Source organism: Salmo trutta, chromosome 31, assembly GCF_901001165.1.
Source record: "Salmo trutta chromosome 31, fSalTru1.1, whole genome shotgun sequence".
Lineage (NCBI taxonomy): Eukaryota > Metazoa > Chordata > Actinopteri > Salmoniformes > Salmonidae > Salmo > Salmo trutta.
Genome location: NC_042987.1, coordinates 19,893,048 through 19,919,170, shown reverse-complemented (window position 1 = coordinate 19,919,170; position 26,123 = coordinate 19,893,048). Strand labels below are relative to the sequence as shown.

General features: G+C 41.7%; 1 protein-coding gene across 1 annotated transcript in view; it reads left to right on the top strand.

Moving 5' to 3' along the window:
• Window positions 1-10,865: 10,865 nt before the first annotated feature.
• LOC115169710 (contactin-associated protein-like 2) overlaps window positions 10,866-26,123 on the top strand; it is a 60,449-nt gene continuing 45,191 nt past the window's right edge. Inside the window, exons 1-3 of the mRNA XM_029725608.1 lie at window positions 10,866-11,090; window positions 23,514-23,624; window positions 25,860-26,053. Coding sequence (XP_029581468.1) covers window positions 11,009-11,090; window positions 23,514-23,624; window positions 25,860-26,053 — 387 coding nt within the window. The 5' untranslated portion in view covers window positions 10,866-11,008. The remainder of the gene's footprint in view (window positions 11,091-23,513; window positions 23,625-25,859; window positions 26,054-26,123) is intronic.

The following is a 26,123-nucleotide window of genomic DNA, read 5'->3' as shown; positions in this document are numbered from 1 at the left end:
GAAAACTGGTCAGGGATGCTTCCAAGAGGCCTACAGCAACATTAAAGGAACTGCAGGAATTTCTGGCAAGTACTGGCTGTGTGCTACATGTGACAACAATCTCCCCTATTCTTCATATGAATGGGCTATGGGGTAGAGTGGCAAGACAGAAGCCTTTTCTTACAATGAAAAACATCCAAGCCCGGCTGAAGTTTGCAAAAACAAACATCAATGACCCCAAAAGCACGTGGGAAAATGTGTTATGGTCTGATGAAACCAAGGTTGAACTTTTTGGCCATAATTCCAAAAGGTATGTTTGGCGCAAAAACAACACTGCACATCACCCAAAGAACACCTTACCCACAGTGAAGCATGGTGGTGGCAGCATCATGCTTTGGGGCTGTTTTTCTTCAGCTGGAACCGGGGCCTGAGTCAGGGTGGAGGGAATTATGAACAGTTCCAAATACCAGGCAATTTTGGCACAAAACCTTCAGGCGTCCGTTAGAAAGCTGAAGATGAAGAGGAAGTTCACCTTTCAGCACGACAACGTCCCAAAGCACACATCCAAATCCACGAAAGCATGGCTTCACCAGAAGAAGATTAACGTTTTGGAATGGCCCAGCCAGAGCCCAGACCTGAATCCAATTGAACATCTCTGGGGTGATCTGAAGAGGGCTGTGCACAGGAGATGTCCTCGCAATCTGACAGATTTGGAGCGCTTTTGCAAAGAAGAGTGGGCAAATATTGCCACATCAAGATGTGCCATGCTAATAGACTCCTACCCAAAAAGACTGAGTGCTGTAATAAGATCAAAAGGTGCTTCAACAAAGTATTAGTTTAAGGGTGTGCACACTTATGCAACCAGGTTATTGTGAGTTTTTTATTTTTTATTTTTCCCCCTAAAAGATTTCAGTTTGTTTTTCAATTGAATTGTTCACGTTATAGGTCACATTAAAGGTGGAAAAAGTTCTGACATGATTTCTTTGTCTCATTATTTTACATCACAAAAACCTGGCATTTTAAGAGGGGTGTGTGTGTAGACTTTTTAAATCCACTGTAAGTAGACCTAGATAATTAGGCCTAGTCAAGTTAAATTAATGATCTGATGAGGTAAAAATAAAGGGAAAGGGGGATACCTAGTCAGTTGTCCAACTGAAATGTGTCTTCCACATTTAACCCAACCCCTCTGAATCAGAGAGGTGCGGGGGGCTGCCTTAATCGACATCCACGTCTTCGGCACCTGGTGAACAGTGGGTTAACTGCCTTGCTCGGGCAGAACAACAGATTTTTACCTTGTCAGCTAGGGGATTTGATCCAGCAACGTTCAAGTCAGAAGATTGAGTAGGGCTACTGTAGTTTTCTTTCAAGTGTGTCCATCCACTGTTTGACTAAATTACACATATTACTCATATGGATAATGGATGAAAACCTCCTGAGGCAAAAACAAATTAAACATTCAAATTAGAATTCTCCTTCAAGTTAGTGATTAGTCTGTGGCTCTGGATGAATATTTTAAGTTATATGAGGCGAGACTGTTATTCCTAACACTTTTCAACATTCCCCCTTTTTGTAGGCAGACCGCTGTAGCCCTCAGACCAGAGGTGTCATGTCCCTGTGCCCCCTTAGATATGTCTTCTTTAAAATATATGTATATACGCTGTGGCCAGTTTATTAGGTATGCCCATCTAATCCCTTTGCCTCCAGAACAGCCTGAATTCTTCTTGGCATGGTAATGTTGCTCACTTGGTATCAAGGGACCTAACCTATGCCAGGAAAGCATTCCCCACACCATTACACCACCGCCACCAGCCTGTACTGTTGGCCCCATCCTGCCTGGTGTCATGTATTATTGCTGTTTGCGCCAAATCCTAACTCTGCCATCAGTATGACGCAGCAGGAACCAAAGTTCGTTGGACCAGGTAATGTTTTTCCACTCCTCAATTGTCCAGTGTTGGTGATCACGTGCCCACTGGAGCCCCTTCTTCTTGTTTTTAGCTGATAGGAGTGGAACCCGGTACGGTTGTCTGCTTTTTTTTCCTTCACATTTTATTGGTCACATATACATGGTTAGCAGCTGTTATTGTGAGTGTTGTGAAATGCTTGTGCTTCTAGTTCTGACAGTGCAGCAATATCTAACAAGTAATCTAACCATTCCACAACAACTACCTTATACACACACATCTAAGTAAAGGAATGGAATAAGAATATATACATATAAATGTATGGATGAGCAATGACAGAGCGGCATAGGCAAGATGCAATAAAATACAGTATATACATATGAGATGAGTATTGCAAGGTAAGTAAACATTATTAAAGAGGCATTATTAAAGTGACAAGTGATCCATTTATTAAAGTTGCAAATGATTTCAAGTCTGTAAGTAGGCAGCAGCCTCTCTGTGTTTGTGATGGCTGTTTAAATTAACAGTCTCATGGCCTTGAGAAAGAAGCTGTTTTTCAGTCTCTCGTCCCAGCTTTGATGCACCTGTACTGACCTCACCTTCTGGATGGTAGCGGGGTGAACATGCAGTGTCTCAGGTGGTTGTCCTCGATTATCTTTTTGGCCTTCCTGTGACATCGGGGCTGTAGGTGTCCTGGAGGACAGGTAGTTTGCCCCTGGTGACGCGTTGTGCAGACCGCACCACCCTATGCTGCAGTAGCCCATCCGTGACAAGGACCAACGAGTTGTGCATTCCGAGATGCCGTTCTGCACACCACTGTTATACTGCGCCGTTGTTTGCCTGTTTGTGGTCCGCCTGTTAGTTTACACGATTCTTGCTTTTCTCCTTTGAGAACTTTAGGCTATCAAGTTAGAGTAGCTAGCTTGTCTAACTATTTTAGCTGGCATGCCTGCTGGCAAGGTTTGTAGACTTTAGAAAATAGACATACTTTTGACATAGAATGAAGCATAATGATATGACTTTAGATAGCAGGAAAAGGCTGTTTCAGGTGTTTGAAAAATGCAAATTCTCCACCCCCCAGCCATGTTCACATACTTTATGCCCCTTCAGATTTTTGGGGTGCATGACGGCCTTCCCTCAGACTGCAATGTTATCAGTGCAGTAGATGTTATTAACCTATACATGTTTAGTTATATAGTTGCAGTAGGCTATGTTCAGAATTATTCCGTGAAATAACACAGATATAAAAATATATATACACTGCTCAAAAAAATAAAGGGAACACTTAAACAACACATCCTAGATCTGAATGAATGAAATAATCTTATTAAATACTTTTTTCTTTACATAGTTGAATGTGCTGACAACAAAATCACACAAAAATAATCAATGGAAATCCAATTTATCAACCCATGGAGGTCTGGATTTCGAGTCACACTCAAAATTAAAGTGGAAAACCACACTACAGGCTGATCCAACTTTGATGTAATGTCCTTAAAACAAGTCAAAATGAGGCTCAGTAGTGTGTGTGGCCTCCACGTGCCTGTATGACCTCCCTACAACGCCTGGGCATGCTCCTGATGAGGTGGCAGATGGTCTCCTGAGGGATCTCCTCCCAGACCTGGACTAAAGCATCCGCCAACTCCTGGACAGTCTGTGGTGCAACGTGGCGTTGGTGGATGGGGTGAGACATGATGTCCCAGATGTGCTCAATTGGATTCAGGTCTGGGGAACGGGCGGGCCAGTCCATAGCATCAATGCCTTCCTCTTGCAGGAACTGCTGACACACTCCAGCCACATGAGGTCTAGCATTGGCTTGCATTAGGAGGAACCCAGGGCCAACCGCACCAGCATATGGTCTCACAAGGGGTCTGAGGATCTCATCTCAGTACCTAATGGCAGTCAGGCTACCTCTGGCGAGCACATGGAGGGCTGTGCGGCCCCCCAAAGAAATGCCACCCCACACCATGACTGACCCACCGCCAAACCGGTCATGCTGGAGGATAATGCAGGCAGCAGAATGTTCTCCACGGCGTCTCCAGACTGTCATGTCTATCACGTGCTCAGTGTGAACCTGCTTTCATCTGTGAAGAGCACAGGGCGCCAGTGGCGAATTTGCCAATCTTGGTGTTCTCTGGCAAATGCCAAACGTCCTGCACGGTGTTGGGCTGTAAGCACAACCCCCACCTGTGGATGTCGGGCCCTCATACCACCCTCATGGAGTCTGCTTCTGGCCGTTTGAGCAGACACATGCACATTTGTGGCCTGCTGGAGGTCATTTTGCAGGGCTCTGGCAGTGCTCCTCCTGCTCCTCCTTGCACAAAGGCGGAGGTAGCGGTCCTGCTGCTGGCAGAACCACTCCTTTATTGGGGGTGTCTTGCTAATTGCCTATAATTTCCACCTGTTGTCTATTCCATTTGCACAACAGCATGTGAAATTTATTGTCAATCAGTGTTGCTTCCTAAGTGGACAGTTTGATTTCACAGAAGTGTGATTGACTTGGAGTTACATTGTGTTGTTTAAGTGTTCCCTTTATTTTTTTGAGCAGTATATATATTGAGCGCCAACAACTCAACATAATCATTCCGGGCAGGGCCGTGCACAGACCTTTCAGGAGGCAGGTGTTCAGCCTGACACCACCACCCATAAGGGCACTTTGGAGACTGGAAGGGCAAAGGGGCATGTGCTCTGTACAGGTAGAGCCATATGATTCAGATATGGCTGTGTTGTTATGGAAAGGAAGTGTGTGTGACGGTAAAGGGGTATAGAAAAAACACTCAGTAATTTCACGTCACAGAAGCGTGTCCCCTTGTGTATGTTTGGTGGACCATTCTACAGTTCACTAAATGAACCTCATCTTTCAGAAGGCGGCTTGGATTCCTTTTTTGATTCAGTTAATAACTCTGTTATAGAAGAAAGGTTTATTAAACTTTGTGATTCTGATATAGATAATACTGAGTTGGACCAAGCCATTAAACAAATGCCTATAGATATATCTCCTGGACTCGATGGCCTGACTCCTGAATTCTATTGATATTTTTGGCCTGATTTGAGAGAGTTATTGCTTTCGGTCTACAAGAGGGTATTGCTAATGCTATCTTACATCCTTCTTGGAGACAGGGACTAATAGTTGTTATACTCAAACCAAAGAAGGACTCTCTTTACCTGGACAATTGGAGACCAATTAAGTTGTTGGCAACTGACTATAAGTTGCTAGCTCATGTCTATGCCAATAGGCTGAAAAAAGGCCTTGATGATATAATCAGTGGAACTCAATCAGCCTTCATTAAAGGAAGGATTATCCCTAACCATATACGATTGGTTTTAGATATTTTTGATTATAGTGAGTTCATAGAAGATGATGGCTTTATATTGTGTTTAGATTTTTTAAAGGCTTTTGACACTTTAGAGCACAACTTTTTATTTAGAACTCTCTCTACTTTTGGGTTTGGGGAGAATGTCTGTAAAGTGATAAGTATGATGTATAATGATATTAGCAGTTCGGTGGCTATGAGTAATGGCACTTCCCTTCGTTTCTCTATTGCTAGAGGAATTAGACAGGGTTGTCCAATCTCCCCTCTTTTATTTATTTTAGCCACAGATTTACTAGTCGTATTTCTTAATAAATCTGAGAATTTTAAAGGGATCCATATTTTTGGTAAAGAAAAAAATATCAGTCAATTTGCAGATGACACTGCCCTTTTCCTAAAGGATAGAGCGGCAATTCCCTTGGCTAGTGACAGAACCAGGAAATGTTCTATGGTCTCTGGGTTGATCGCATGCCAATTCATTGCTGTGACTCCGTCAACATTGCCTCCATACCTGTTAAAAAGGAAGTAAAATATTTAGGAATTCTTGTCACAGAAAAAAATTCTGATAGAGAATCTTTAAAAATCGATAATAGGATTAATTCCATGAGAGTTTCATTAAGTCAGTGGCTGCAATGTGATATCTCAATTTTGGGTCATATTCTTTGTCCAAGACAGATGGTTTATCTAGAATCATTTACCAAAGTCAATCCCTTTTTCTTTCTTCTAATGACATTTTAAAAAGTCAATTCTGTTATATTTACATTTGTTTGGAAGAATAAAATGCATTATATTCGGAAATCTCAATTAGTGAAAGACTATGTGTCACGTCCTGACCATAGAAAGATGTTATTTTCTATGGTAGAGTAGGTCAGGGCGTGACAGGTTTTTCTTCTTCTATGTTTTCTATTTCTATGTTTAGGTTCTAGTTTTGTATTTCAATGTTGGGGTTTTGTTTGGGATGATCTCCAATTAGAGGCAGCTGGTCCTCGTTGTCTCTAATTGGAGATCATACTTAAGTAGGGGTTTTTCCACCTGGGTTTTGTGGGTGATTAATTTTGAGTTGTGTATGTGTTCATCTCTGCGTCACGGTTTGTTGTTTTTTCATTCAGTGTATTTATGTATTGCATAGTTTCACAGTATAAATAAAATGTGGAATGACACACACGCTGTACTTTGGTCCTCTTCTCCTTACGACATCCGTGACACTATGATCGTGGAGGTTTACAGGCTATTTATTTTGAGTCGTTAGTGGGTGCTTTTAAAATTAAATGGTTGAAATTCTGTCCGTCTAACCCTACCTCAATGTGGTATCATATCCCTAACAGTCTGTTTAGTCAACTTGGTGGACTTGAATTCCTAATGAAATGTGATTTTGACCCTCCAAAATTACCCGTGAAATTGTCTAAGTTTCACCAGCAAATATTATTTTTCTGGAAAATGATATTCAAGCACAATTTTCCCCCCACAAAAGATTGATTTGTAATAGAGTTATTAAAATTAATAGGAAATCCATTTTCAAAGGCCTTTGGTTTGACAAGGGTATTCATGTTGTATGTGATTTGGTAGACAACACTGGGGAGTTTTTGTCGTTTGAGTTCATTGGTAAATTTCAGGTTAATATTACTGAGAGAAAATATATGAAGGTTTGCAAAGCAATTCCACTTCCTTTACATGGACTTATTAAGAACACTTTGTTATATTATGAGGTTTTTCTCTCTTTTCCAAGTTTACAAATTAATGACTTGAATCTTTTGGATAAAAAAATGCAACAATACGATTGGCAGTTAATGAAGTAATTTTTGGTGATTGTAATTCAATATATTGCTATGGAAGTGACTGTCACGTCCTGACCAGTAAAGGGGGTTATTTGTTATTGTAGTTTGGTCAGGGCATGGCAGGGGGTGTTTGTTTTATGTGTTTCATGGTTTTTGGGTTATGTTCTATGTTAGTGTATTTCTATGTTTGTTCTAGTATGTCTATTTCTATGTTTAAGTTTCTTGGGTTGACCTTCAATTGGAGGCAGCTGTTCCTCATTGCCTCTAATTGAAGGTCCTATTTAGTAGGGGTGTTTTTCCCTGTGTTTTGTGGGTGGTTGTTTCCTGTTTTGTGTATGTTGCACCTGACGGGACTGTTTACAGTCGTTTTGTTTTGTTGTTTAAGAGTTTAATAAAAGTGAATATGAGCACGTCACACTCCACGTCTTGGTCCCCATTAGACGACCCGCGTTACAGAACCACCCACCATGACTGGATCAAGCGGCGTGCCCGGGCAGAGATGGACACCTGGTCGGTATTGGAATGGATGGAGAGGAGAAACTGGACTTGGAGGCAAGTCATTGAACGATATCGGAGTCTACCAGGGAAGAACGGGAGGCAGCCCCCATATTTTTTGGGGGGGGGCACACGGGTAGTTTGGCTGGCCCAGGGGTGAGCCTGAGCAAACTCCCGTGCTTATTGTGTCGAGCATGAGCCTGCTTCTTGCACTCTCTCTCCGGTAAGCCTCCACAGTCCAGTACGTCCTGATCCTCGCACTAGCCCTGAGGTGCGTGTCACTAGTCTGGCGCCTCCAAAGCCAGTCCCACACACCAGGCCTTTAGTGCGCCTGCCCAGTCCAGTACGTCCTGTTCCTGCTCCTCGCACTAGCCCTGTGATGCGTGTCACTAGTCTGGCGCCTCCAAAGCCAGTCCCACGCATCAGGCTTTCAGTGCGCAGTCCCCATCTAGAGCTTCCGGCGACAGTGCCCCGTCTAGAGCTTCCGGTGACAGTGCCCCGTCTAAAGCTTCCGGCGACAGTTCCCCATCCAGTGTTTCCGGCAACGTCCCACAGTCCGGAACCGACAGAGACGGCCCACAGTCCGGAACCGACAGAGACGGCCCACAGTCTGGAACCGACAGAGACGGCCCGCCAGTCCGGCGCAGCCAGAGTCGCCCGCCAGTCCGGCGCAGCCAGAGTCGCCCCTCAGCCCAGAGCCTTCAGTGGTGGGCTACAGCCCTGAGCCTTCAGCAGGGGTGGACCATTTAGAGTGGGGATTAAGCCCGGAGCCAGAGCCACCTCCGTGGGGGGAGGTTTAGGAAGGGGGGGTGTAGCACGGAAGAACTGTCGGTGACGGTGGCCACCCTCCCTTCCCTCCCTTTATTTGGAGTTTATTTTGTGTTTTTTTTTTTAGGTGCATACGGGGTCTGCACCTTTGGGGGGGTACTGTCACGTCCTGACCAGTAAAGGGGGTTGTTTGTTATTGTAGTTTGGTACAGGGCGTGGCAGGGGGTGTTTGTTTTATGTGTTTTGGGGGTTTTGGGTTATGTTCTATGTTAGTGTATTTCTATGTTTGTTCTAGTGTGTCTATTTCTATGTTTAAGTTTCTTGGGTTGACCTTCAATTGGAGGCAGCTGTTCCTCGTTGCCTCTAATTGAAGGTCCTATTTAGTAGGGGTGTTTTTTTCCTGTGTTATGTGGGGGGTTGTTTCCTGTTTTGTGTATGTTGCACCTGACGGGACTGTTTACGGTCGTTTTGCTGTTTAAGAGTTTAATAAAAGTGAATATGAGCACGTCACACGCCGCATCTTGATCCCCATTAGACGACCCGCGTTACAGTGACCAACCCATGTTATGGTCAAAAGCGACTACCTTTTACCTTACTTGTCCAGATATCCCAAAAGTTAAAGAAACTAATTTTAAAATATACCGTGTTAATGATTTCTTGCACAAAAGATTACATTTTTACAAAATGCCTTGTGTTTTTTGTTCCTCTGATTCCGAATCTTTAGAGCATTTATTTTTCATGCTGCCATTCTCATTAAATGGATTGAAATTCACGAATGATTGTGTATAAAATCTCCAGAATTACCTACACTACCGTTCAAAAGTTTAGGGTCACTTAGAAATGTCCTTGTTTTTGAAAGAAAAGCAAATTTTTTGTCCATTAAAATAACATCAAATTGATCAGAAATACAGTGTAGACATTGTTATTATTGTAAATGACTATTGTAGCTGGAAACGGCAGATTTTTTATGGAATATCTACATAGGCGTACAGAGGCCCATTAACAGCAACCATCACTCCTGTGTTCCAATGGGATGTTGTGTTAGCTAATCCAAGTTTATCATTTTAAAAGGCTAATTAATCATTAGAAAACCCTTTTGCAATTATGTTAGCACAGCTGAAAACTGTTGTGCTGATTAAAGAAGCAATAAAACTGGCCTTCTTTAAATTAGTTGAGTATCTGGAGCATCAGCATTTGTGGGTTCGATTACAGGCTCATAATGGCCAGAAACAAAGAACTTAATTCTGAAACTCATCAGTCTATCCTTGTTCTGATAAATGAAGGCAATTCCATGCGAGAAATTGCCAAGAAACTGAAGATCTCGTACAACACTGTGTACTACTCCCTTTACAGTACAGCACAAACTGGCTCTAACCAGAATAAAAAGAGGAGAGGGAGGCCCCGGTGCACAACTGAGCAAGAGGACAAGTACATTAGAGTTTCTAGTTTGAGAAACAGACACCGCACAAGTCCTCAACATGCAGCTTCATTAAATAGTACCCGCAAAACACCAGTCACAACATTAACAGTGAAGAGGCGACTCCGGGATGCTGGCCTTCTAGACCTTCCGGAGACACCTAAAACCCCACCTCTTTAAGGAATACCTGGGATAGGATAAAGTAATCCTTCTAACCCACCCCCCCAAATTTAATTTTTTAAAAAATTAAAATAAAAAAAAAGATATAGATGTACTATTGTAAAGTGGTTGTTCCACTGGATATCATAAGGTGAATGCACCAATTTGTAAGTCGCTCTGGATATGAGCGTCTGCTAAATGACGTAAATGTAAATGTAAATGTAGGCAGAGTTGCAAAGAAAAAGCCATATCTCAGACTGGCCAATAAAAATAAAATATTAAGGTGGACAAAAGAACACAGACACTGGACAGAGGAACTCTGCCTAGAAGGCCAGCATCCTAGAGTCGCCTCTTCACTGCTGATGTTGAGACATTTATAAGTGACCCCAAACTTTTGAACGGTAGTGTATGTTTATCTTTGATGATGTTAAATGGCATTATGCTTATCCTTGTAATTCCGATCATAACTATTTTATTAACATGATTATTCTCCTGGCCAAATATTGTATTCACAAATGTAAATGGGGTGGAAAAAAATCTTATTTTGTATTTTTTTCATTGAACTGTTACAATTTTATAAATCTCTCAAACTTGTGAAACTTAAAAAGTTGTACAAATTATTAGAAGTCATGTCTCTGTATGTCTGTTAATGTCTCATTGCCTTGTCACATATTATTGATGTCCTGAATTAATCTTTTGTTTGGGGGGGGGCTCGCCTGGTGTTCTGTTATTACATTTTTTTCATTGTATTCACAGGAGTGTCGCTATATTGATGTGTGTTATTGTTATTATTGCTACAATAATTGTTATTATTTTTTATATATAAATAAATGTTTGGTGGACCATACCATCATCACAGAAATATAGGGGAACGGCAAGGCAATTTCCAATTCAGCACCTGGCAGCGATTCTTCTGTATGTCCTATCATAATTATAAAGATAGTATCCGACAATGCCGTTAGAGGTAATGGGGCAGTGCGATCAAAAAACTGTTTTGCTCGGTGACAAGAGAAGTAGTGAATATTGCGCACCGGCATGTGAGCTAGCCGCTTGGTAGCAGCCACTTTCTATATAGCTAATAAACCATTATCTGGATAGCTGTCTTCAGCTTGCTTCCGCCTGTAGAGGCGGGTTATGAAACATCCATAGGCAACGGAAAACACAACTTGCCAAAATTTGCTTAGTTTCAAGCTTTAATTAAAGATGCTTCCGGGAAAGGAGCTAACGTTACTGCTCTGGATCTTCAGTCGCTTCAGCAGCCTCAGCGCAGCATCTTCAGCATCCCGTAAGTAGGCTATTAACACACACTGTAGCCTATATGGTATGCGCTTAGCTACGTTGCTTTGTGCTCTTCTTGTTCAGGACCAGGGCATTGCAGACTAAGTGTTATGCGTCAAAGTGTTTACCACTTCGGCATCAGACCTGCTTAGAAGACATGGCAGTATAATAATTACCGGTGTTTTCAGTAATATAGAACCGTATGTTATTGTATTTATTAAGGGGGGGCTATGCTGCTTCTAAGCTACCTATGACCTGCCTCCTTGTTTCGCTCATAGCCTAGAGATCCTAGATGATGCTGAATGGCAGGCTACAGTAGGCTGGCTATAGGCTACGTTTGGTGTCAAAATGATTTATCCTTGATAGATGTTTCTGCCACTTTGTTTCTGTAGAGTGCGGTTCTTATTACAACGCACTGCAGGATTGTTTCTTTTTTTTTAAAATTAAGACAAATTCGAGTCTCCGAAAAGTTTAATTAAAAATGTAATTATAACAGGCTAGATTAGGACGCCTACTGTGTTCTTATATAATTGATGAGTGTACATGAATAAGCTTGAATGCACAAAAACATCAATATGCTATGATTGATATTATCATCATACATGTTTTAGGAAGTAGGTGTTCATGCTTTGCTCTTTATGCTACCCTGTTAAACACAGGACTGAAACAGATGTAGTGATGGCTGGAAGAGAGTACTGGTCTCATGTGACAGGCACTTTAGATGTCCCTGTTAAACATTAGGACCTGTTGACCTGCAAGCAAAGTCATTATTTAAATATATATATAGTACCAGTCAAAAGTTTGGACAAACCTACTCATTTCAGGGTTTTTCTTTATTTTTACTATTTTCTACATTGTAGAATAATAGTGAAGACATCACAATTATGAAATAACACATATGGAATCATGTAGTAACCAAAAAAGTGTTAAACAAATCTTAATATGTTTTAGATTTGAGATTCTTCAAAGTAGCCACCCTTGATGACAGCTTTGCACACTCTTGGCATTCTCTCAACCAGCTTCATGAGGTAGTCACCTGGGATGCATTTAAATGAACAGGTGTGCCTTGTTAAAAGTTAATTTGTGGAATTTCTTTCCTTAATGTGTTTGAGACAATCAGTTGTGTTGTGACAATGTAGAGGCGGTATACAGAAGATAGCCCTATTTGGTAAAAGACCAAGTCCACATTATTGCAAGAACAGCTCAAATAAGCAAAAAGAAACATTACTTTAAGACATGAAGGTCAGTCAATGTGGATAATGTCAAGAACTTTCAACATTGCTTCAAGTGCAGTCTCAAAAACCATCAAGTGCTGTGGTGAAACTGGCTCTCATGAGGACTGCCACAGGAAAGGAAGACCCAGAGTTACCTCTGCTGCAGACGATAAGTTCATTAAAGTTAACTGCACCTCAGATTGCAGCCCAAATAAATGTTTCACAGAGTTCAAGTAACAGACACATCTCAACATCAACTGTTCACAGGAGATTTTGTGAATCAGGCCTTCATGGTTGAATTGCTGCAACAATAAAAAAAACACTACTAAAGGACACCAATAAGAAGAAGAGACTTGCTTGAGCCATGAAACACGAGCAATGGACATTAGACTGGTGGAAATCTGTCCTTTGGTCTGATGAGACCAAATTTGAGATTTTTGGTTCCAACCGCTGTGTCTTTGTGAGACGCAGAGTAGGTGAACGGATGATCTCTGCATGTGTGGTTCCCACAGTGAAGAATGGAGGAGGAGGTGTGATGGTGTGGGGGTGCTTTGCTGGTGACACTGTCAGTGATTTATTTAGAATTCAAGGCACACATAACCAGCATGGCTACCACATAATTCTGCAGCGATACGCCATCCCATCTGGTTTGCGCTTAGTGGGAATATCATTTGTTTTCAATGACCCAACACACCTCCGGGTTGTATATGGGCTATTTGACCAGGAATGAGAGTTATGGAGTGCTGCATCAGATGACCTGGCCACCACAATCGCCTGACCTCAACCCATTTGAGATTTTTTGGGATGAGTTGGACCGCAGAGTGAAGGAAAAGCAGCCAACAAGTGCTCAGCATATGTGGGAACTCCTTCAAGACTGTTGGAAAAGCATTCTAGGTGTGTCCAAACTTTTGACTGGTACTGTATATTGTGTTTATATGTGTCATTCACATGTAAATGTATGTGTGTAAGAGAGACATTGCGATACCCTAAAATGCCTTGAGATGAGTCCCAGGACAGAAGTAAATAAACAACAAACTGAAATAAAACAAAAAAAGGAGATCATTCACACAGAATCAGGACTATTTGTCATTATATTTGTCTATTCAGCTATTTTTAACAGACAATACATAGTGGCAAACTATCTGATAATTGTAAGTGACTAATGGAAAATTTAGAAAAACATGGACTATGCCAATACTCAGTGAGCACAGCCTGACCAATGACCATTTTGACTGGCCTTTACAGGCAGACTTGACTGCAGGCTGTGCTCACCGAGGATGAGTGACATACTAACACACTCATACTAACACTTTGGGGAAACTATTCCTTGAGGTTCAAAGAGTGAGAGATACAGGGGGAGAGAGAGGCAGAAGGAGAGTTTTGCTTTTGTGTCAGAGGTTTGTATTTAACATATCTACTGAACACATTATTGAATTGTTTTCCTCCAGCCTGCACTGACCTTTCACTAGTTGTATGAGTAGAGATGCAGAGATTTAGATTCAGGTTTAATGGGGTTTTATTTCAGCTTTCTGAATGTCTCAGATCAGATTAAGCTGTAAACCGCTTGGTTACCTTATTTACATATTTATACTGTGTGTTAGACTAGCTCAGCAATGAAAGCCAAATGGTGAACTTCTATGGAAATATTATTGGATTTCTATTGTAGCGGTTTCCCTGACCGATTATGAAGTTATGTATGTGACTTACCTGGTTAAATAAAGGATTATAAATTAAAACCAGATTAGTGTTTTTGATAATGCCTTGTGTCAATGACAAGGGAAGCCAGGGACCCATCAGCCTTGACTTCTGTTGATGTCTCTGTGTTGACCTTTGTGATCTATAGTTACCTCTGGGACATAAAGACAGACTGATTGTGGTCAAGTGGCTTTGTGCCACATTTGTGCCTCAATGATTTTATACAGTGTAAAAAAAGTGTAAAAGTTATTGATCATTATAAACTGAGTGGTTAGAGCACTGAATGCTGATTGGCTGACAGCCGTGGTATATCAGACTGTATACCACGGGTAAGACAAAAATGGTATTTTTACTGCTCTAATTATGTTGGTAACCCGTTTATAATACCAATAAGGCACGGCTAAGGGTTGTATCCAGGCACTCCGCTTTGTGTCGTGCAGAGAACAGCCCTTAGCTGTGGTACAGTATATAGGCCATGTACCACACCCCCTTGGGCCTTGTTACTTAAATATAACAGGAAATATATAGTATAAACATTTTAAAGATCACGTGTGAAATTAAAGCTTAGAATGAATCACTTAATTCATGAGACTCAATTGACTTTCCCTGGCTAAAGGATTTAGATAAATCAAACTCTGAGTAATGCAATTTGGCCCACTAAAAGGAAATACATTTGAAAAATGAACCCAGTCAATCATCACTAAAGTAGCTCAGAGACCTGCATGGAAAAGCCATAGGGAATAGACCAAAAACAAATCAGGTCTCTCTGTAGTTCACCAAACTAACATTAAAAACAGACTCATCATGCACATTTGGAGCATAATTTATTTAACCTTTATTTAACTAGGCAAGTCAGTTAAGAGCAAATTATTATTTTCAATGACGGCCTAGGAACAGTGGGTTAACTGCCTTGTTCAGGGGCAGAACGACAGATTTGTACCTTGTCAGCGCGAGGATTTGAACTTGCAACCTTTCGGTTACTAGCACTGTAATATGCACTGTAATGCGCTGTAACATAAACATTTGGCACGATAGAAAGAGGACTATTACTATGTGTGAATGAGAGACTACTTCTCCCAGATTTTCAACTCTGCTCTGGTGACTCTAAACAACAAAATGTTTCCAATAATATTGAACTGAAGCTGCTGCCAGGGTCATGTAAGTAGGGAAATAATGATTGCGTCTCCACATAGTAATCTTGCTGCATATCCCCCTGTTTGAGAATGAACCTCTAGATTGGTGTTTTTTTGTTAGGCAAATGAGAAAGCTCATTAAGATTCTGGACACCTGCCATCCTGATTTGTCAAACCATGTGACGCCCTTACCGTGACCCTCCCCCTATTCTACAGGCTCCTCCTTTTGTCCACTCCTGATGGACACCTCCAGAACAAAGACCTGCCCAAAATCACAACCAACCACACCATATCTCTGATAAAATGTTGAGCTGTTTTTTTGCCACAGCCACTGGTGTTGCACATATGGTAACAGCTTGGCCCCTATACATGCATATCTGAAATGATTCCGCATTTATCCTATGTTGTTTGCAGTTGAATTGGGATGTGAGGTGAAAATAGTAGGAAACACACTCCCAGTCCCAATGTCTTGCCATGGCTGATTGCCGGTCATAACTCTCTGCGTGTGATTGTGAAGGGAATCATTGGGGTTTCTGAGTCCCAGAAAGAGCAGATTATAAAGGAAGCACTCGTGCACTCGCTTTCAGGCAGCAGACCTCCCCCGTGGATCACTAGCTTTTGACAGAACATGTTCTCATTCAAAATCAGTATTCATTTGTGAGCGCCGCGGGCAGATGCTGTGTTCAGTCTGATTGGGTCAAACAAAGAGAGGGAGCTGAGGAGGGAGCCATTCAAAGCCTAGCTCAGTCATTACCACTTGAATGGGGATGGGTTTGAGAGGCATAATTGACAGCGTTCACAACAAAAGTAATCACAACATTTGGAGTGTCAGTCAGTCCGACCCTCAAGATTACTCCCAACCCTGGAATCACAGATTAAAATCATATAACATTCTAATAACGTCATCATTTTAGGAGGTTACATTTTTTCCTGTTTATTGTTATTAGCTGAAGTTGAGTTAGCTAAATATTGGAAATCGAATAGCTTTGTTTACCACAAAAAGCTTCAGGGGCTTAAGCCTGCTGCTCTTGTGAATGGAGTGATCCAAAAACATGGCTTTGTATGAAATCCATTATTAAATAAAGCATGCACAATACATGCACAATGATGTAGTCCCATATTGTATTTTGAGCTTCGTTCTGTATTAAACCGGATCCTGTTTGAAACATGGTGTTTATGCTATGTGGGGATAGTTGAGTGTGTTTGAGTTTGGCCCCATTGCCTCTAAATTAAGGAGGTCCGTATGGGACTAACCCTGTCTCTGACACAGATCTTTAGGCACAGAACTCTGTTTAAAGCATCTGCTCTGGTTTACTGTTAAAGAACCTGTCTTATTCATTAATCCTTGTCCCCTTTTTATTGCACATTTAAACTGAATGTTTTTCATAGATGTAGCAGCAGTATGGTGGTATAATGTATTATTGTTAAATGATGCATACAGATAATTGTATGAGAAGATGGCATTAAGAGTTTGAATTCATTTCAGAGTTCAGATCTAGTATGGGATTGGGAGGGCACATTTTTTTCTTTTTAAACAAAACATTTTTCATTGAGCTTGCAAGACATATCCCTGAGGAAACTTCAGACTGTACTGCAACTCTCAGATGCAATAACAAGCATTCCCGGGATTTAAGATACTTACTACATAAAAAGATGACTACTTGGTGTGAACCATGTCATATTCCTCTATTCGAATGAGCTTTTTGAGGAACCTCGTATTCATTCATACTCATGTTCACTGATATCATATCTCCCCCGGCATTACGTTCAACGAGGAGTTCATATTAGGTTTAGACCCACCCAATTTATGTCTGCGATTATAATATCATTATTTCCCAGGTTATTCCAGTTCTTAGATGGCATTTATTATTGATCAATGTCACATCTTTCTCTGGCAGAATATCATATGTAATGACCTGTGATTTGGATGAAGAGTTTGCCTCATCAAATTATCGTAAGGATGCCACACCAAAGACTGTAGGCAGGGATAAATAACTATATAGAAGTTACAGATGTAACAAATGCATTACCACTTAAAAAAAAAAAAAACGATGTCCTGTGTCTGAATTGGCAATGATCAAGTGCTGTATGTGCATCTAGCAGTGTGGTAGTAAGAGGCAGCTTCATGAGAGTTATTTAAACACTCAAAAAGCCTCAAATATCCATTTGCTATGAAGGACAGGAGGAGGTGGAGCGAGCGTGTTTAATTTTATGCTTGGCTACTCTCTCCGCAAATCTCACAGGGAAGGCTTCTAAGAGCTTGTTGCTTTTGTTAATACTAATCTAAAGGCAAGGAAATGTAAAAAAAAAAAAAATTACATGTAAAACATGTAATTTGAAGCAGAATTGCTTCTCCGTGAATAAGAATTAGTCAAATTCTGATTTGCTACCACATCACACAATTTTTCTCCCTGTTCTCTGATGTTTTAATGTGTTCTACAATACAGTTCAACATTCAAACATCACTCTATCAAACTTCCTAGCGGAGTAAATGATTTAGCTTCTTTAATTTTCCACTCAGAGGGATCAGACTTGGTGCTCAATGAGTAGTGGGCAATTCATTGTCACAGCAGAATGAAAGTACAGTAATGGTCGGAATGAGAATAATTATTCTTAGAGCTTCATTTGCTGATAGAGTGAAGTAAAACTGTTCCGACTAACACTTTATTTTTCTACTATTATATTAATCCTGTGAGCAAGTGTCCTTGCGACACTCATACATAACGTCCTTGGCTTTTCGGGGACCTACTGTTTATTATTGTCGGCACGTGTGGTGTCATAGACCCATTCACTTATTAGTGTCTAAGAATAACAAGAGAAGAGAAGCACAGAAGCCTATAGACAGCAAATTTCGAAGTTCTTCCAATTCTCTCTCTCTCTCTCTCTCTCTCTTTCTCTCTCTCTCTCACTCCTGTCTCTAACATTGGAGGTGACAAAACATGCCATTCCATTAGTTTAAGCTCCGGTCATGCTCCAATAACAGCTCGGCTTCAGCCAAGGCTCAGGCTGTGCTAATAAGTCCCAGAAAGCCAGAATCTCCACAGTGGCAGATTGAATCTAACCTATTACTTGTGTGTTCCAGTGTGAGGCCAGCGAGCAGACTGATTAACATGCCACACTTCTCAGTGTTGTAGCGACTCTGCCATTGTGTCACTGACCTTAGCGCAGCAAATTAAAGGAGCATGGTGGACCAAATTCATTAGCCTATCCCCATCAACATTGTGTTGCCTATTTAGGAGGCTTCCAATTCTAAATTGCTTTATAAAATGAAAAAATGACATGTCTGGCTGTAGGCCTCAGGCCTTACTCGATGACAGCTAGTAGGCGTGTGGCGGTAGTCACCAGTAACCACATTACCACTGCTCAATGAGGTAGCGCTTTTCCACCCACTAACGTTCTGTGTAAATATATATGGTATTATAGGCCTAGTTCCATGTCATGTAACTATAACAAACTGCCTACCGGTATTCTCTGCTAAAACACAACTCAGCAGCTCATGTACTGTTAGACAAGAAATTAGCAATTAGGAAAAGGTGCCGATGTACAGAATAACCAGCTACCATTTTCCAACATTAGCTCCCCTCTAGTCATTGCGCTCAATTAATTTGTTTTGGTGTAACCCCAATGTTTGTTGATGTTGTGCTGCGGTAGCCTCAAGGCTCCTGGAATGATTGTCACTGCATTTAAGGAAAATGTGTAGGGCCAGTCCTAGACATGAGATGAGTGGGCCTTGCTGTAGCTGATGATATCGAAGGTCTTCGTGCTCTTAGCGAAAATGAGGCTATCACAGGAGACTGCATTCAGGCGCTATTGCCAAATCAATAACGTCAGGAGTTCTAGGCTCATCCCACAGCTACAGTAGATACACAGCAGTGAGAAATGAGCTGTCAGCTTTTCTAAGCCATGCCTTTATGCGCTGAGGAATTCATCTGCTTCACTTAATGTATGTTTTTAACCATCTGGGACAATCTCACTACAATAAACGATCATGATGCAAGGCTCGACTCGACAAAGGTGTGTGAGTGTGTGTGTGTGTGTGTGTGTGTGTGTGTGTGTTTCGAGTTTCAAGTTTTAATGTCACATGCACAAGTACAGTGAAATGCCTTTCTTGCAAGCTCTAACCTCAACAATGCAGTAATCAATAACAATGGAATACAAAAAATAACAAGATAGAACAAAAACACACAAGATATAAAGATAAGAACTAAGAAATTAAGAAGAACACGATAAAGTAAGTAAGCATATACAGTACCAGTCAAAAGTTTGGACAGACCTAATCATTCCAGGGTTTTTCTTTATTTTTACTATTTTCTTTATTGTAGAATAATAGTGAAGACATCAACACTATGAAATAACACTTATGTAATCACGTAGTAACCAAAAAAGTGTTAAACAAATCAAAATATATTTGATATTTGATATTCTTCAAAGTAGCCACCATTTGCCTTGATAACAGCTTCGCACACTCTTGGCATTCTCTTAACCAGCTTCACCTGGAATGCTTTTCCAACAGTCTTGAATGAGTTCCCACATATGTCGAGCACTTGTTGGCTGCTTTTCTTTCACTCTGCGGTCCAACTCATCCCAAACCATCTCAATTGGGTTGAGGTTGGGTGATTGTGGAGGCCAGGTCATCTGATGCAGCACTCCATCACTCTCCTGTTTTGGTCAAATAGCCCATACACAGCCTGGAGGTGTGTTTTGGGTCATTGTCATGTTGAAAAACAAATGATTTTCCCACTAAGCGCAAACCTGATGGGTTGGCGTATCGCTGCAGAATTATGTGGTAGCCATGCTGGTTAAGTATGCCTTGAATTCTAAATAAATTACTGACAGAGCATCCCCACACCATCACACCTCCTCCTCCATGCTTCACGGTGGGAACCATACATGCAGAGATCATCCGTTCACCTACTCTGCGTCTCACAAAGACACAGCGGTTGGAACCAAAAATCTCAAATTTAGTATCATCAGACCAAAGGACAGATTTCCACCAGTCTAATGTCCATTGCTCGTGTTTCTTGGCCCAAGCAAGTCTCTTCTTATTAATGGTGTCCTTTAGTACTGGTCTCTTTGCAGCAATTCAACCATGAAGACCTGATTCACGCAGTCTCCTCAGAAGAGTTGATGTTGAGATATGTCTGTTACTTGAACTCTGGGAAGCATTTATTTGGGTTGCAATTTCTGAGGCTGGTAACTCTAATGAACTTATCCTCTGCAGCAGAGGTAACTCTGGGTCTTCCTTTCCTGTGGCGGTCCTAATGAGAGCCAGTTTCATCACAGCGCTTGATGGTTTTTGAGACTGCACTTGAAGAATCTTTAAAAGTTCTGGAAATGTTCCGTATTGACTGACCTTCATGTCTTAAAGTAATGATGGACTGTCGTTTCTCTTTGCTTATTTGAGCTGTTCTTGCTATAATATGGACTTGGTCTTTTACCAAATAGGGCTATCTTCTGTATACCCACCCCTACCTTGTCACAACACGACTGATTGGCTCAAACGCATTAACTTTTAACAAGACACACCTGTTAACCAGGTAACTACCTCATGAAGCTGGTTGAGAGAATGCCAAGATTGTGCAAAGCTGTCATCATGGCAAAGGGTGGCTACTTTGAAGAATCTGAAATATAAAATATATTTTGATTTGTTTAACACTTTTTTGGTTACTACATGATTCCATATGTGTTATTTCATAGGTTTGATGTCTTCACTATTATTCTACAATGTAAAAAAAAAATTTAAAATAAAGAAAAACCCTGGAATGAGTAGGTGTGTCCAGACTTTTGACTGGTACTGTATACAGGGTCATGTAAAAAAAAAAGTAAAAATAAAGAAAAACCCTGGAATGAGTAGGTGTGTCCAGACTTTTGACTGGTACTGTATACAGGGTCAGAACCATATTTACAATGTGTAAGGATACTGTATCGATAGAGGTAGATATGTATAGGGTTAAGGTGACTAGGCAACCGGATACATGATAAACAGAGTAGCAGCAGTGTATATGAAGATTGTATGTGAGTGGTTGTTTGTAGAGTCAGTATACATGTATGTGCATATTATGTGTGTGAGCAAATTATAGAGTGAGTGTATGTGTGTTGGAGTATCAGTGTGCGTAGTGTGTAGGGCCCTATGAGTGTGCATAGAGACAGTGCACAATTAAGAGTAAAATAGTCCCTATAGCCATTTTCTAAAATCTATTTAGGAATCTTATTGCATAGGGATAGAAGCTGTTCAGGAGCCTGTTGGTGTCAGACTTGATGCACCGGTACCACTTGCCGTGCAGAAGCAGAGAGAACAGTCTATGGCTTGGGTGGTTGGCGTCTTTAATGATTTTCCAGACCTTCCTTTCACACCGCCTGATATAGAGGTCCTGGATGGCAGGGAGCTCGCCCCCAGTTGTGTACTGGGATGTCTGCACCCAGCCTCTATAGTGCCATGTGATCGAGGTCGGTGCTATTGCCTTACCAAGCAGTGATGCACAGTGAAGATGCTCTAAATTGTGCAGTTGTAGAACTTTTTGAGGATCTGAGGGCCCATGCCAAACCATTTCAAGCTCCTGAGGGGGAAGAGGCGCTGCCACGCCTTCTTCACGACTGTACGTGCATGGACCATTTCAAATGTTTAGTGATTTGGAATCAAAGGAACTTGAAGCTCTCGACCCGCTCCACTACAGCCCCCGTCGATGTGGATGGGGGTGTGCTCGCCCACCACCCCCCTCCTTGGTCTTACTGACGCTGAGGGAGTGGTTGTTGTTCAGGCCCCACACTGCCAGGTCACTGACCTCCTCCCTGTAGGCTGTCTCATCATCACCGGTGACCAGGCCTACCACACCGTGTGTGAGAGAGAGTGTGAGTGTGAGCACATGGCACAATATTTGCACACAGACGATGAGTAAAACTCCATCAACACTCAACAGATGACACATCTGGTGTGAAGAAAACATCCCAATGCCACAGCTACAGTATCGTGAATAACATTCTCCTTGCACTTTCAAGTGATTCTCTCAAAAAGTTGTTGACAAAATGTGTCTTGGAAAGTAGTGGGTTATTTTCTGGCAATGTTTTTCAATGCTCTTGGAGACCAAAGTTTTCATACGCCAAGAATTGTCTGATTTCTTGGGTCTTAGAAAGTGTTTGTTGCGTTGATACCTTATTTTCTGTTGTGAGACGCTACATTCCCTCTTCACCTGTCAAAATACAAAGAGCAAATTACTTGTTTGTTTGTTCTTTCATGTTTCCATCAAATAGCAAGCGTTCCTTCTTTGTCAGTCAGGGCAGACACGTTGATAGAAGCAATTTTCTGTTAAATGTTATTCGAGGCAAATGAAGGGATAGTAACAAACAATCTATGTAACTCAGTAGGTACTCAGCTGTCCAGCAACATTATTAATGCAGGTGATTCAGTTCCCCACAATCACGTTGGTCCAATGTTCACTGGTCATTTCATAGTCTGTGATTGCACAGGGAAATATTGACACAATTCCTGCATGTTATTTACCAAGCAGTTGTTTGGGTGTATAGGGAAACCTCAGGAATTGTTATACAGAGGAGTTATACAGCTAGTTCTTCTAGATCAAGTTATCTGGTAGGAGGTAGCTACATCATTAAAGGTAGTGAGGGCGCTGTGTAACCTTTCCTGAAGTCCACACAGTTGTTTTTGAAGTCTATAAAATGTATCTGGCTTATGGCTACAGATTCAAGAGTGCTAATTGACTTTTGGAAATGATGTTGACCTCCTCAGCTCCATTTAAACATGAGTGGTGCGTGTTGATTTGGAGGCCTCTTGTTAATTAGATTGTGGAGAGTGTGAAGAGAGTTTTGAAATGCAGCCCCGAATTCTAACCCTTGACCTCCGTAGCCAAGCAAGACTGAGTCATCAGCACACATTGCAATAAGAGTCTGTTGGAGTCTATGGAAAGTTATTCATTAAGATTGAGTGTGTCTATCAATCAAGATCAAAAGTGTCTACCAGGAACATAACAGGCTGAAGGTTAGATGCTACGCTATTCATGTATTGCTATTGATGTGTCCAATAATAACCAAAATGGTCAGGAAACCAGACAGAAATTGGCCTTGCCATATTCATTGGACAGACATATTGTACTTATATTGAATGGCATTTGGCTTCCAATCATTACCACCAAGGAACTGCTATTGAAGGGGTGTGAATGGGAAGACGTCTCATGGACGTCTCTCATAATGTCTCTCCAATACATATACTGCTCTCTGTCTATGTTTGAGCAGTATATGAAGTAATGTAAAATACAATTATAAGGAAGAAAATAACACTGAATCAAATAAATTGTTACAACATGCTGAAGTGTAATTTTATGGGACGATGACTCATTCTTCCCTTGTCTGTATCTTGTGTTTTGTGTTGCCCTCCAGGGAAATGTGATGAAGCGTTGGCCACACCACTCTCCCAAGCTGCTTTCACCAGCTCTTCAGTGTACTCCAGTGGATATGGGGCTGGATACGCAAAGCTCAACAGGAGAGGAGGTATTAACAACTAAAACCCTAAGCTTTTATTCTGATCATCTCTGGTGATTATTTTAAGCCGCACTCATTCACTTCACTCAGATATTGTTTGCCACATAGGAGCAGAGGATACTGATGATCCTAAACTCAGCAAAAAAAGAAACGTCCTCTCACTGTCAACTGCATTTATTTTCAGCAAACTTAACGTGTAAATATTTGTATGAACATAATAAGATTCAACAACTGAGGCAGAGGCATAAACTGAACAAGTTCAACAGACATGTGACTAACAGAAATGGAATAATGTGTCCCTGAACAAAGGGGGGGTCAAAATCAAAAGTAACAGTCAGTATCTGGTGTGGCCACCAGCTGCATTAAGTACTGCAGTGTATCTCCTCCTCATGGACTGCACCAGATTTGCCAGTTCTTGCTGTGAGATGTTACCCCACTCTTCCACCGAGGCACCTGTAAGTTCCCGGACATTTCTGGGGGGAATGGCCCTAGCCCTCACCCTCCGGTCCAACAGGTCCCAGACGTGCTCAATGGGATTGAGATCCGGGCTGGCCATGGCAGAACACTGACATTGCTGTTTTGCAGGAAATCACGCACAGAACGAGCAGTATGGCTGGTGGCATTGTTATGCTGGAGGGTCATGTCAGGATGAGGCTGCAGGAAGGGTACCACATGAGGGAGGAGGATGTTTTCCCTGTAACGCACAGCGTTGAGATTGCCTGCAATGACAACAAGCTCAGTCCGATGATGCTGTGACACACCACCCCAGACCATGACGGACCCTCCACCTCCAAATCAATCCCACTCCAGAGGCCTCGGTGTAACGCTCATTCCTTCGACGCTAAACGCAAATCAGACTATCAACCCTGGTGAGACAAAACCGCGACTCTTCAGTGAAGAGCACTTTTTGCAAGTTCTGTCTGGTCCAGCGACGGTGGGTTTGTGTCCATAGGCAACGTTGTTGCCGGTGATGTCTGGTGAGGACCTGCCTTACAACAGGCCTACAAGCCCTCAGTCCAGCCTCTCTCAGTCTATTGCGGACAGTCTGAGCACTGATGGAGGGATTGTGCGTTCCTGGTGTAACTCGGGCAGTTGTTGTCATCCTGTACCTGTCCCGCAGGTGTGATGTTCAGATGTACCGATTTCTGTGCAGGTGTTGTTACACGTGGTCTGCCACTGCGAGGACGATCAGCTGTCCGTCCTGTCTCCCTGTAGCGCTGTCTTAGGCGTCTCACAGTACGGACATTGCAATTTATTGCCCTGGCCACATCTTCAGTCCTCATGCCTCCTTGCAGCATGCCTAAGGCACGTTCAAGCAGATGAACAGGGACCCTGGGCATCTTTCTTTTGGTGTTTTTAAGAGTCAGTAGAAAGGCCTTATCTTGGTATCATATAGGAGGCCGTTCATCCCGCTGTCATCCATAGGGCGAGGTCAGTACAGGTGCATCAAAGCTGGGACCGAGAGACTGAAGAACAGGTTCTATCTCAAGGCCATCAGACTGTTAAACAGCCATCACTAACATTGAGTGGCTGCTGCCAACATACTGACTCAAATCTCTAGCCACTTTAATAATAAAAAATTGGATATAATAAATGTATCACTAGCTACTTTAAACAATGCCATTTTATATAATGTTTACATACCCTACATTACTCATCTCAAATGTATATACTGTACTCTATACCATCTACTGCATCTTGCCTATGCCGTTCGGCCATCGCTCATCCATATATTTTTATGTACATATTCTTATTCATTCCTTTACACTTGTGTGTATAAGGTAGTTGTTGTGAAATTGTTAGATTACTTGTTAGATATTACTGCATGGTCGGAACTAGAAGCAGAAGCATTTCGCTACACTCACATTAACATCTGCTAACCATGTGTATGTGACAGATAAAATTTGGACCCTGTCTTTCAAAGATAATTCATAAAAATCCAAATGACTTCACATATCTTCATTGTAAAGGGCCCCATACTTGTTCAATGAACCATAAACAACTAATGAACATGCACCTGTGGAGCGGTCATTAAGACACTAACAGCTTACAGACGGTTTGGCAATTAAGGTCACAGTTATGAAAACTTAGAACACTAAATCAAATCAAATGAAATCAAATTTTATTTGTCACATACACATGGTTAGCAGATGGAAGATACATGCAAATAAAATGATTTGCAAGTAGGTTAGAGTTGGCTATACAAGGTTATGGAGCTGGTTTAATTGTCTCTCTCAACCCTAGGTGCTGGAGGCTGGTCTCCTGTGGACACTGATCATTACCAGTGGCTGCAGGTGGACCTGGGAACCAGGAAGCAGGTCACCTCCATCGCCACACAGGGCAGGTACAGCAGCTCTGATTGGACAATGCAATACAGACTCCTGTACAGTGACACAGGAAGGAACTGGAGACCATATCTGCAAGATGGCAACATATGGGTGAGTCAATGATTTGAACCAAAGTGAAATAACAAAGGTTTTAGTTTAAAGAGAGAGTCGCATCTGTCCT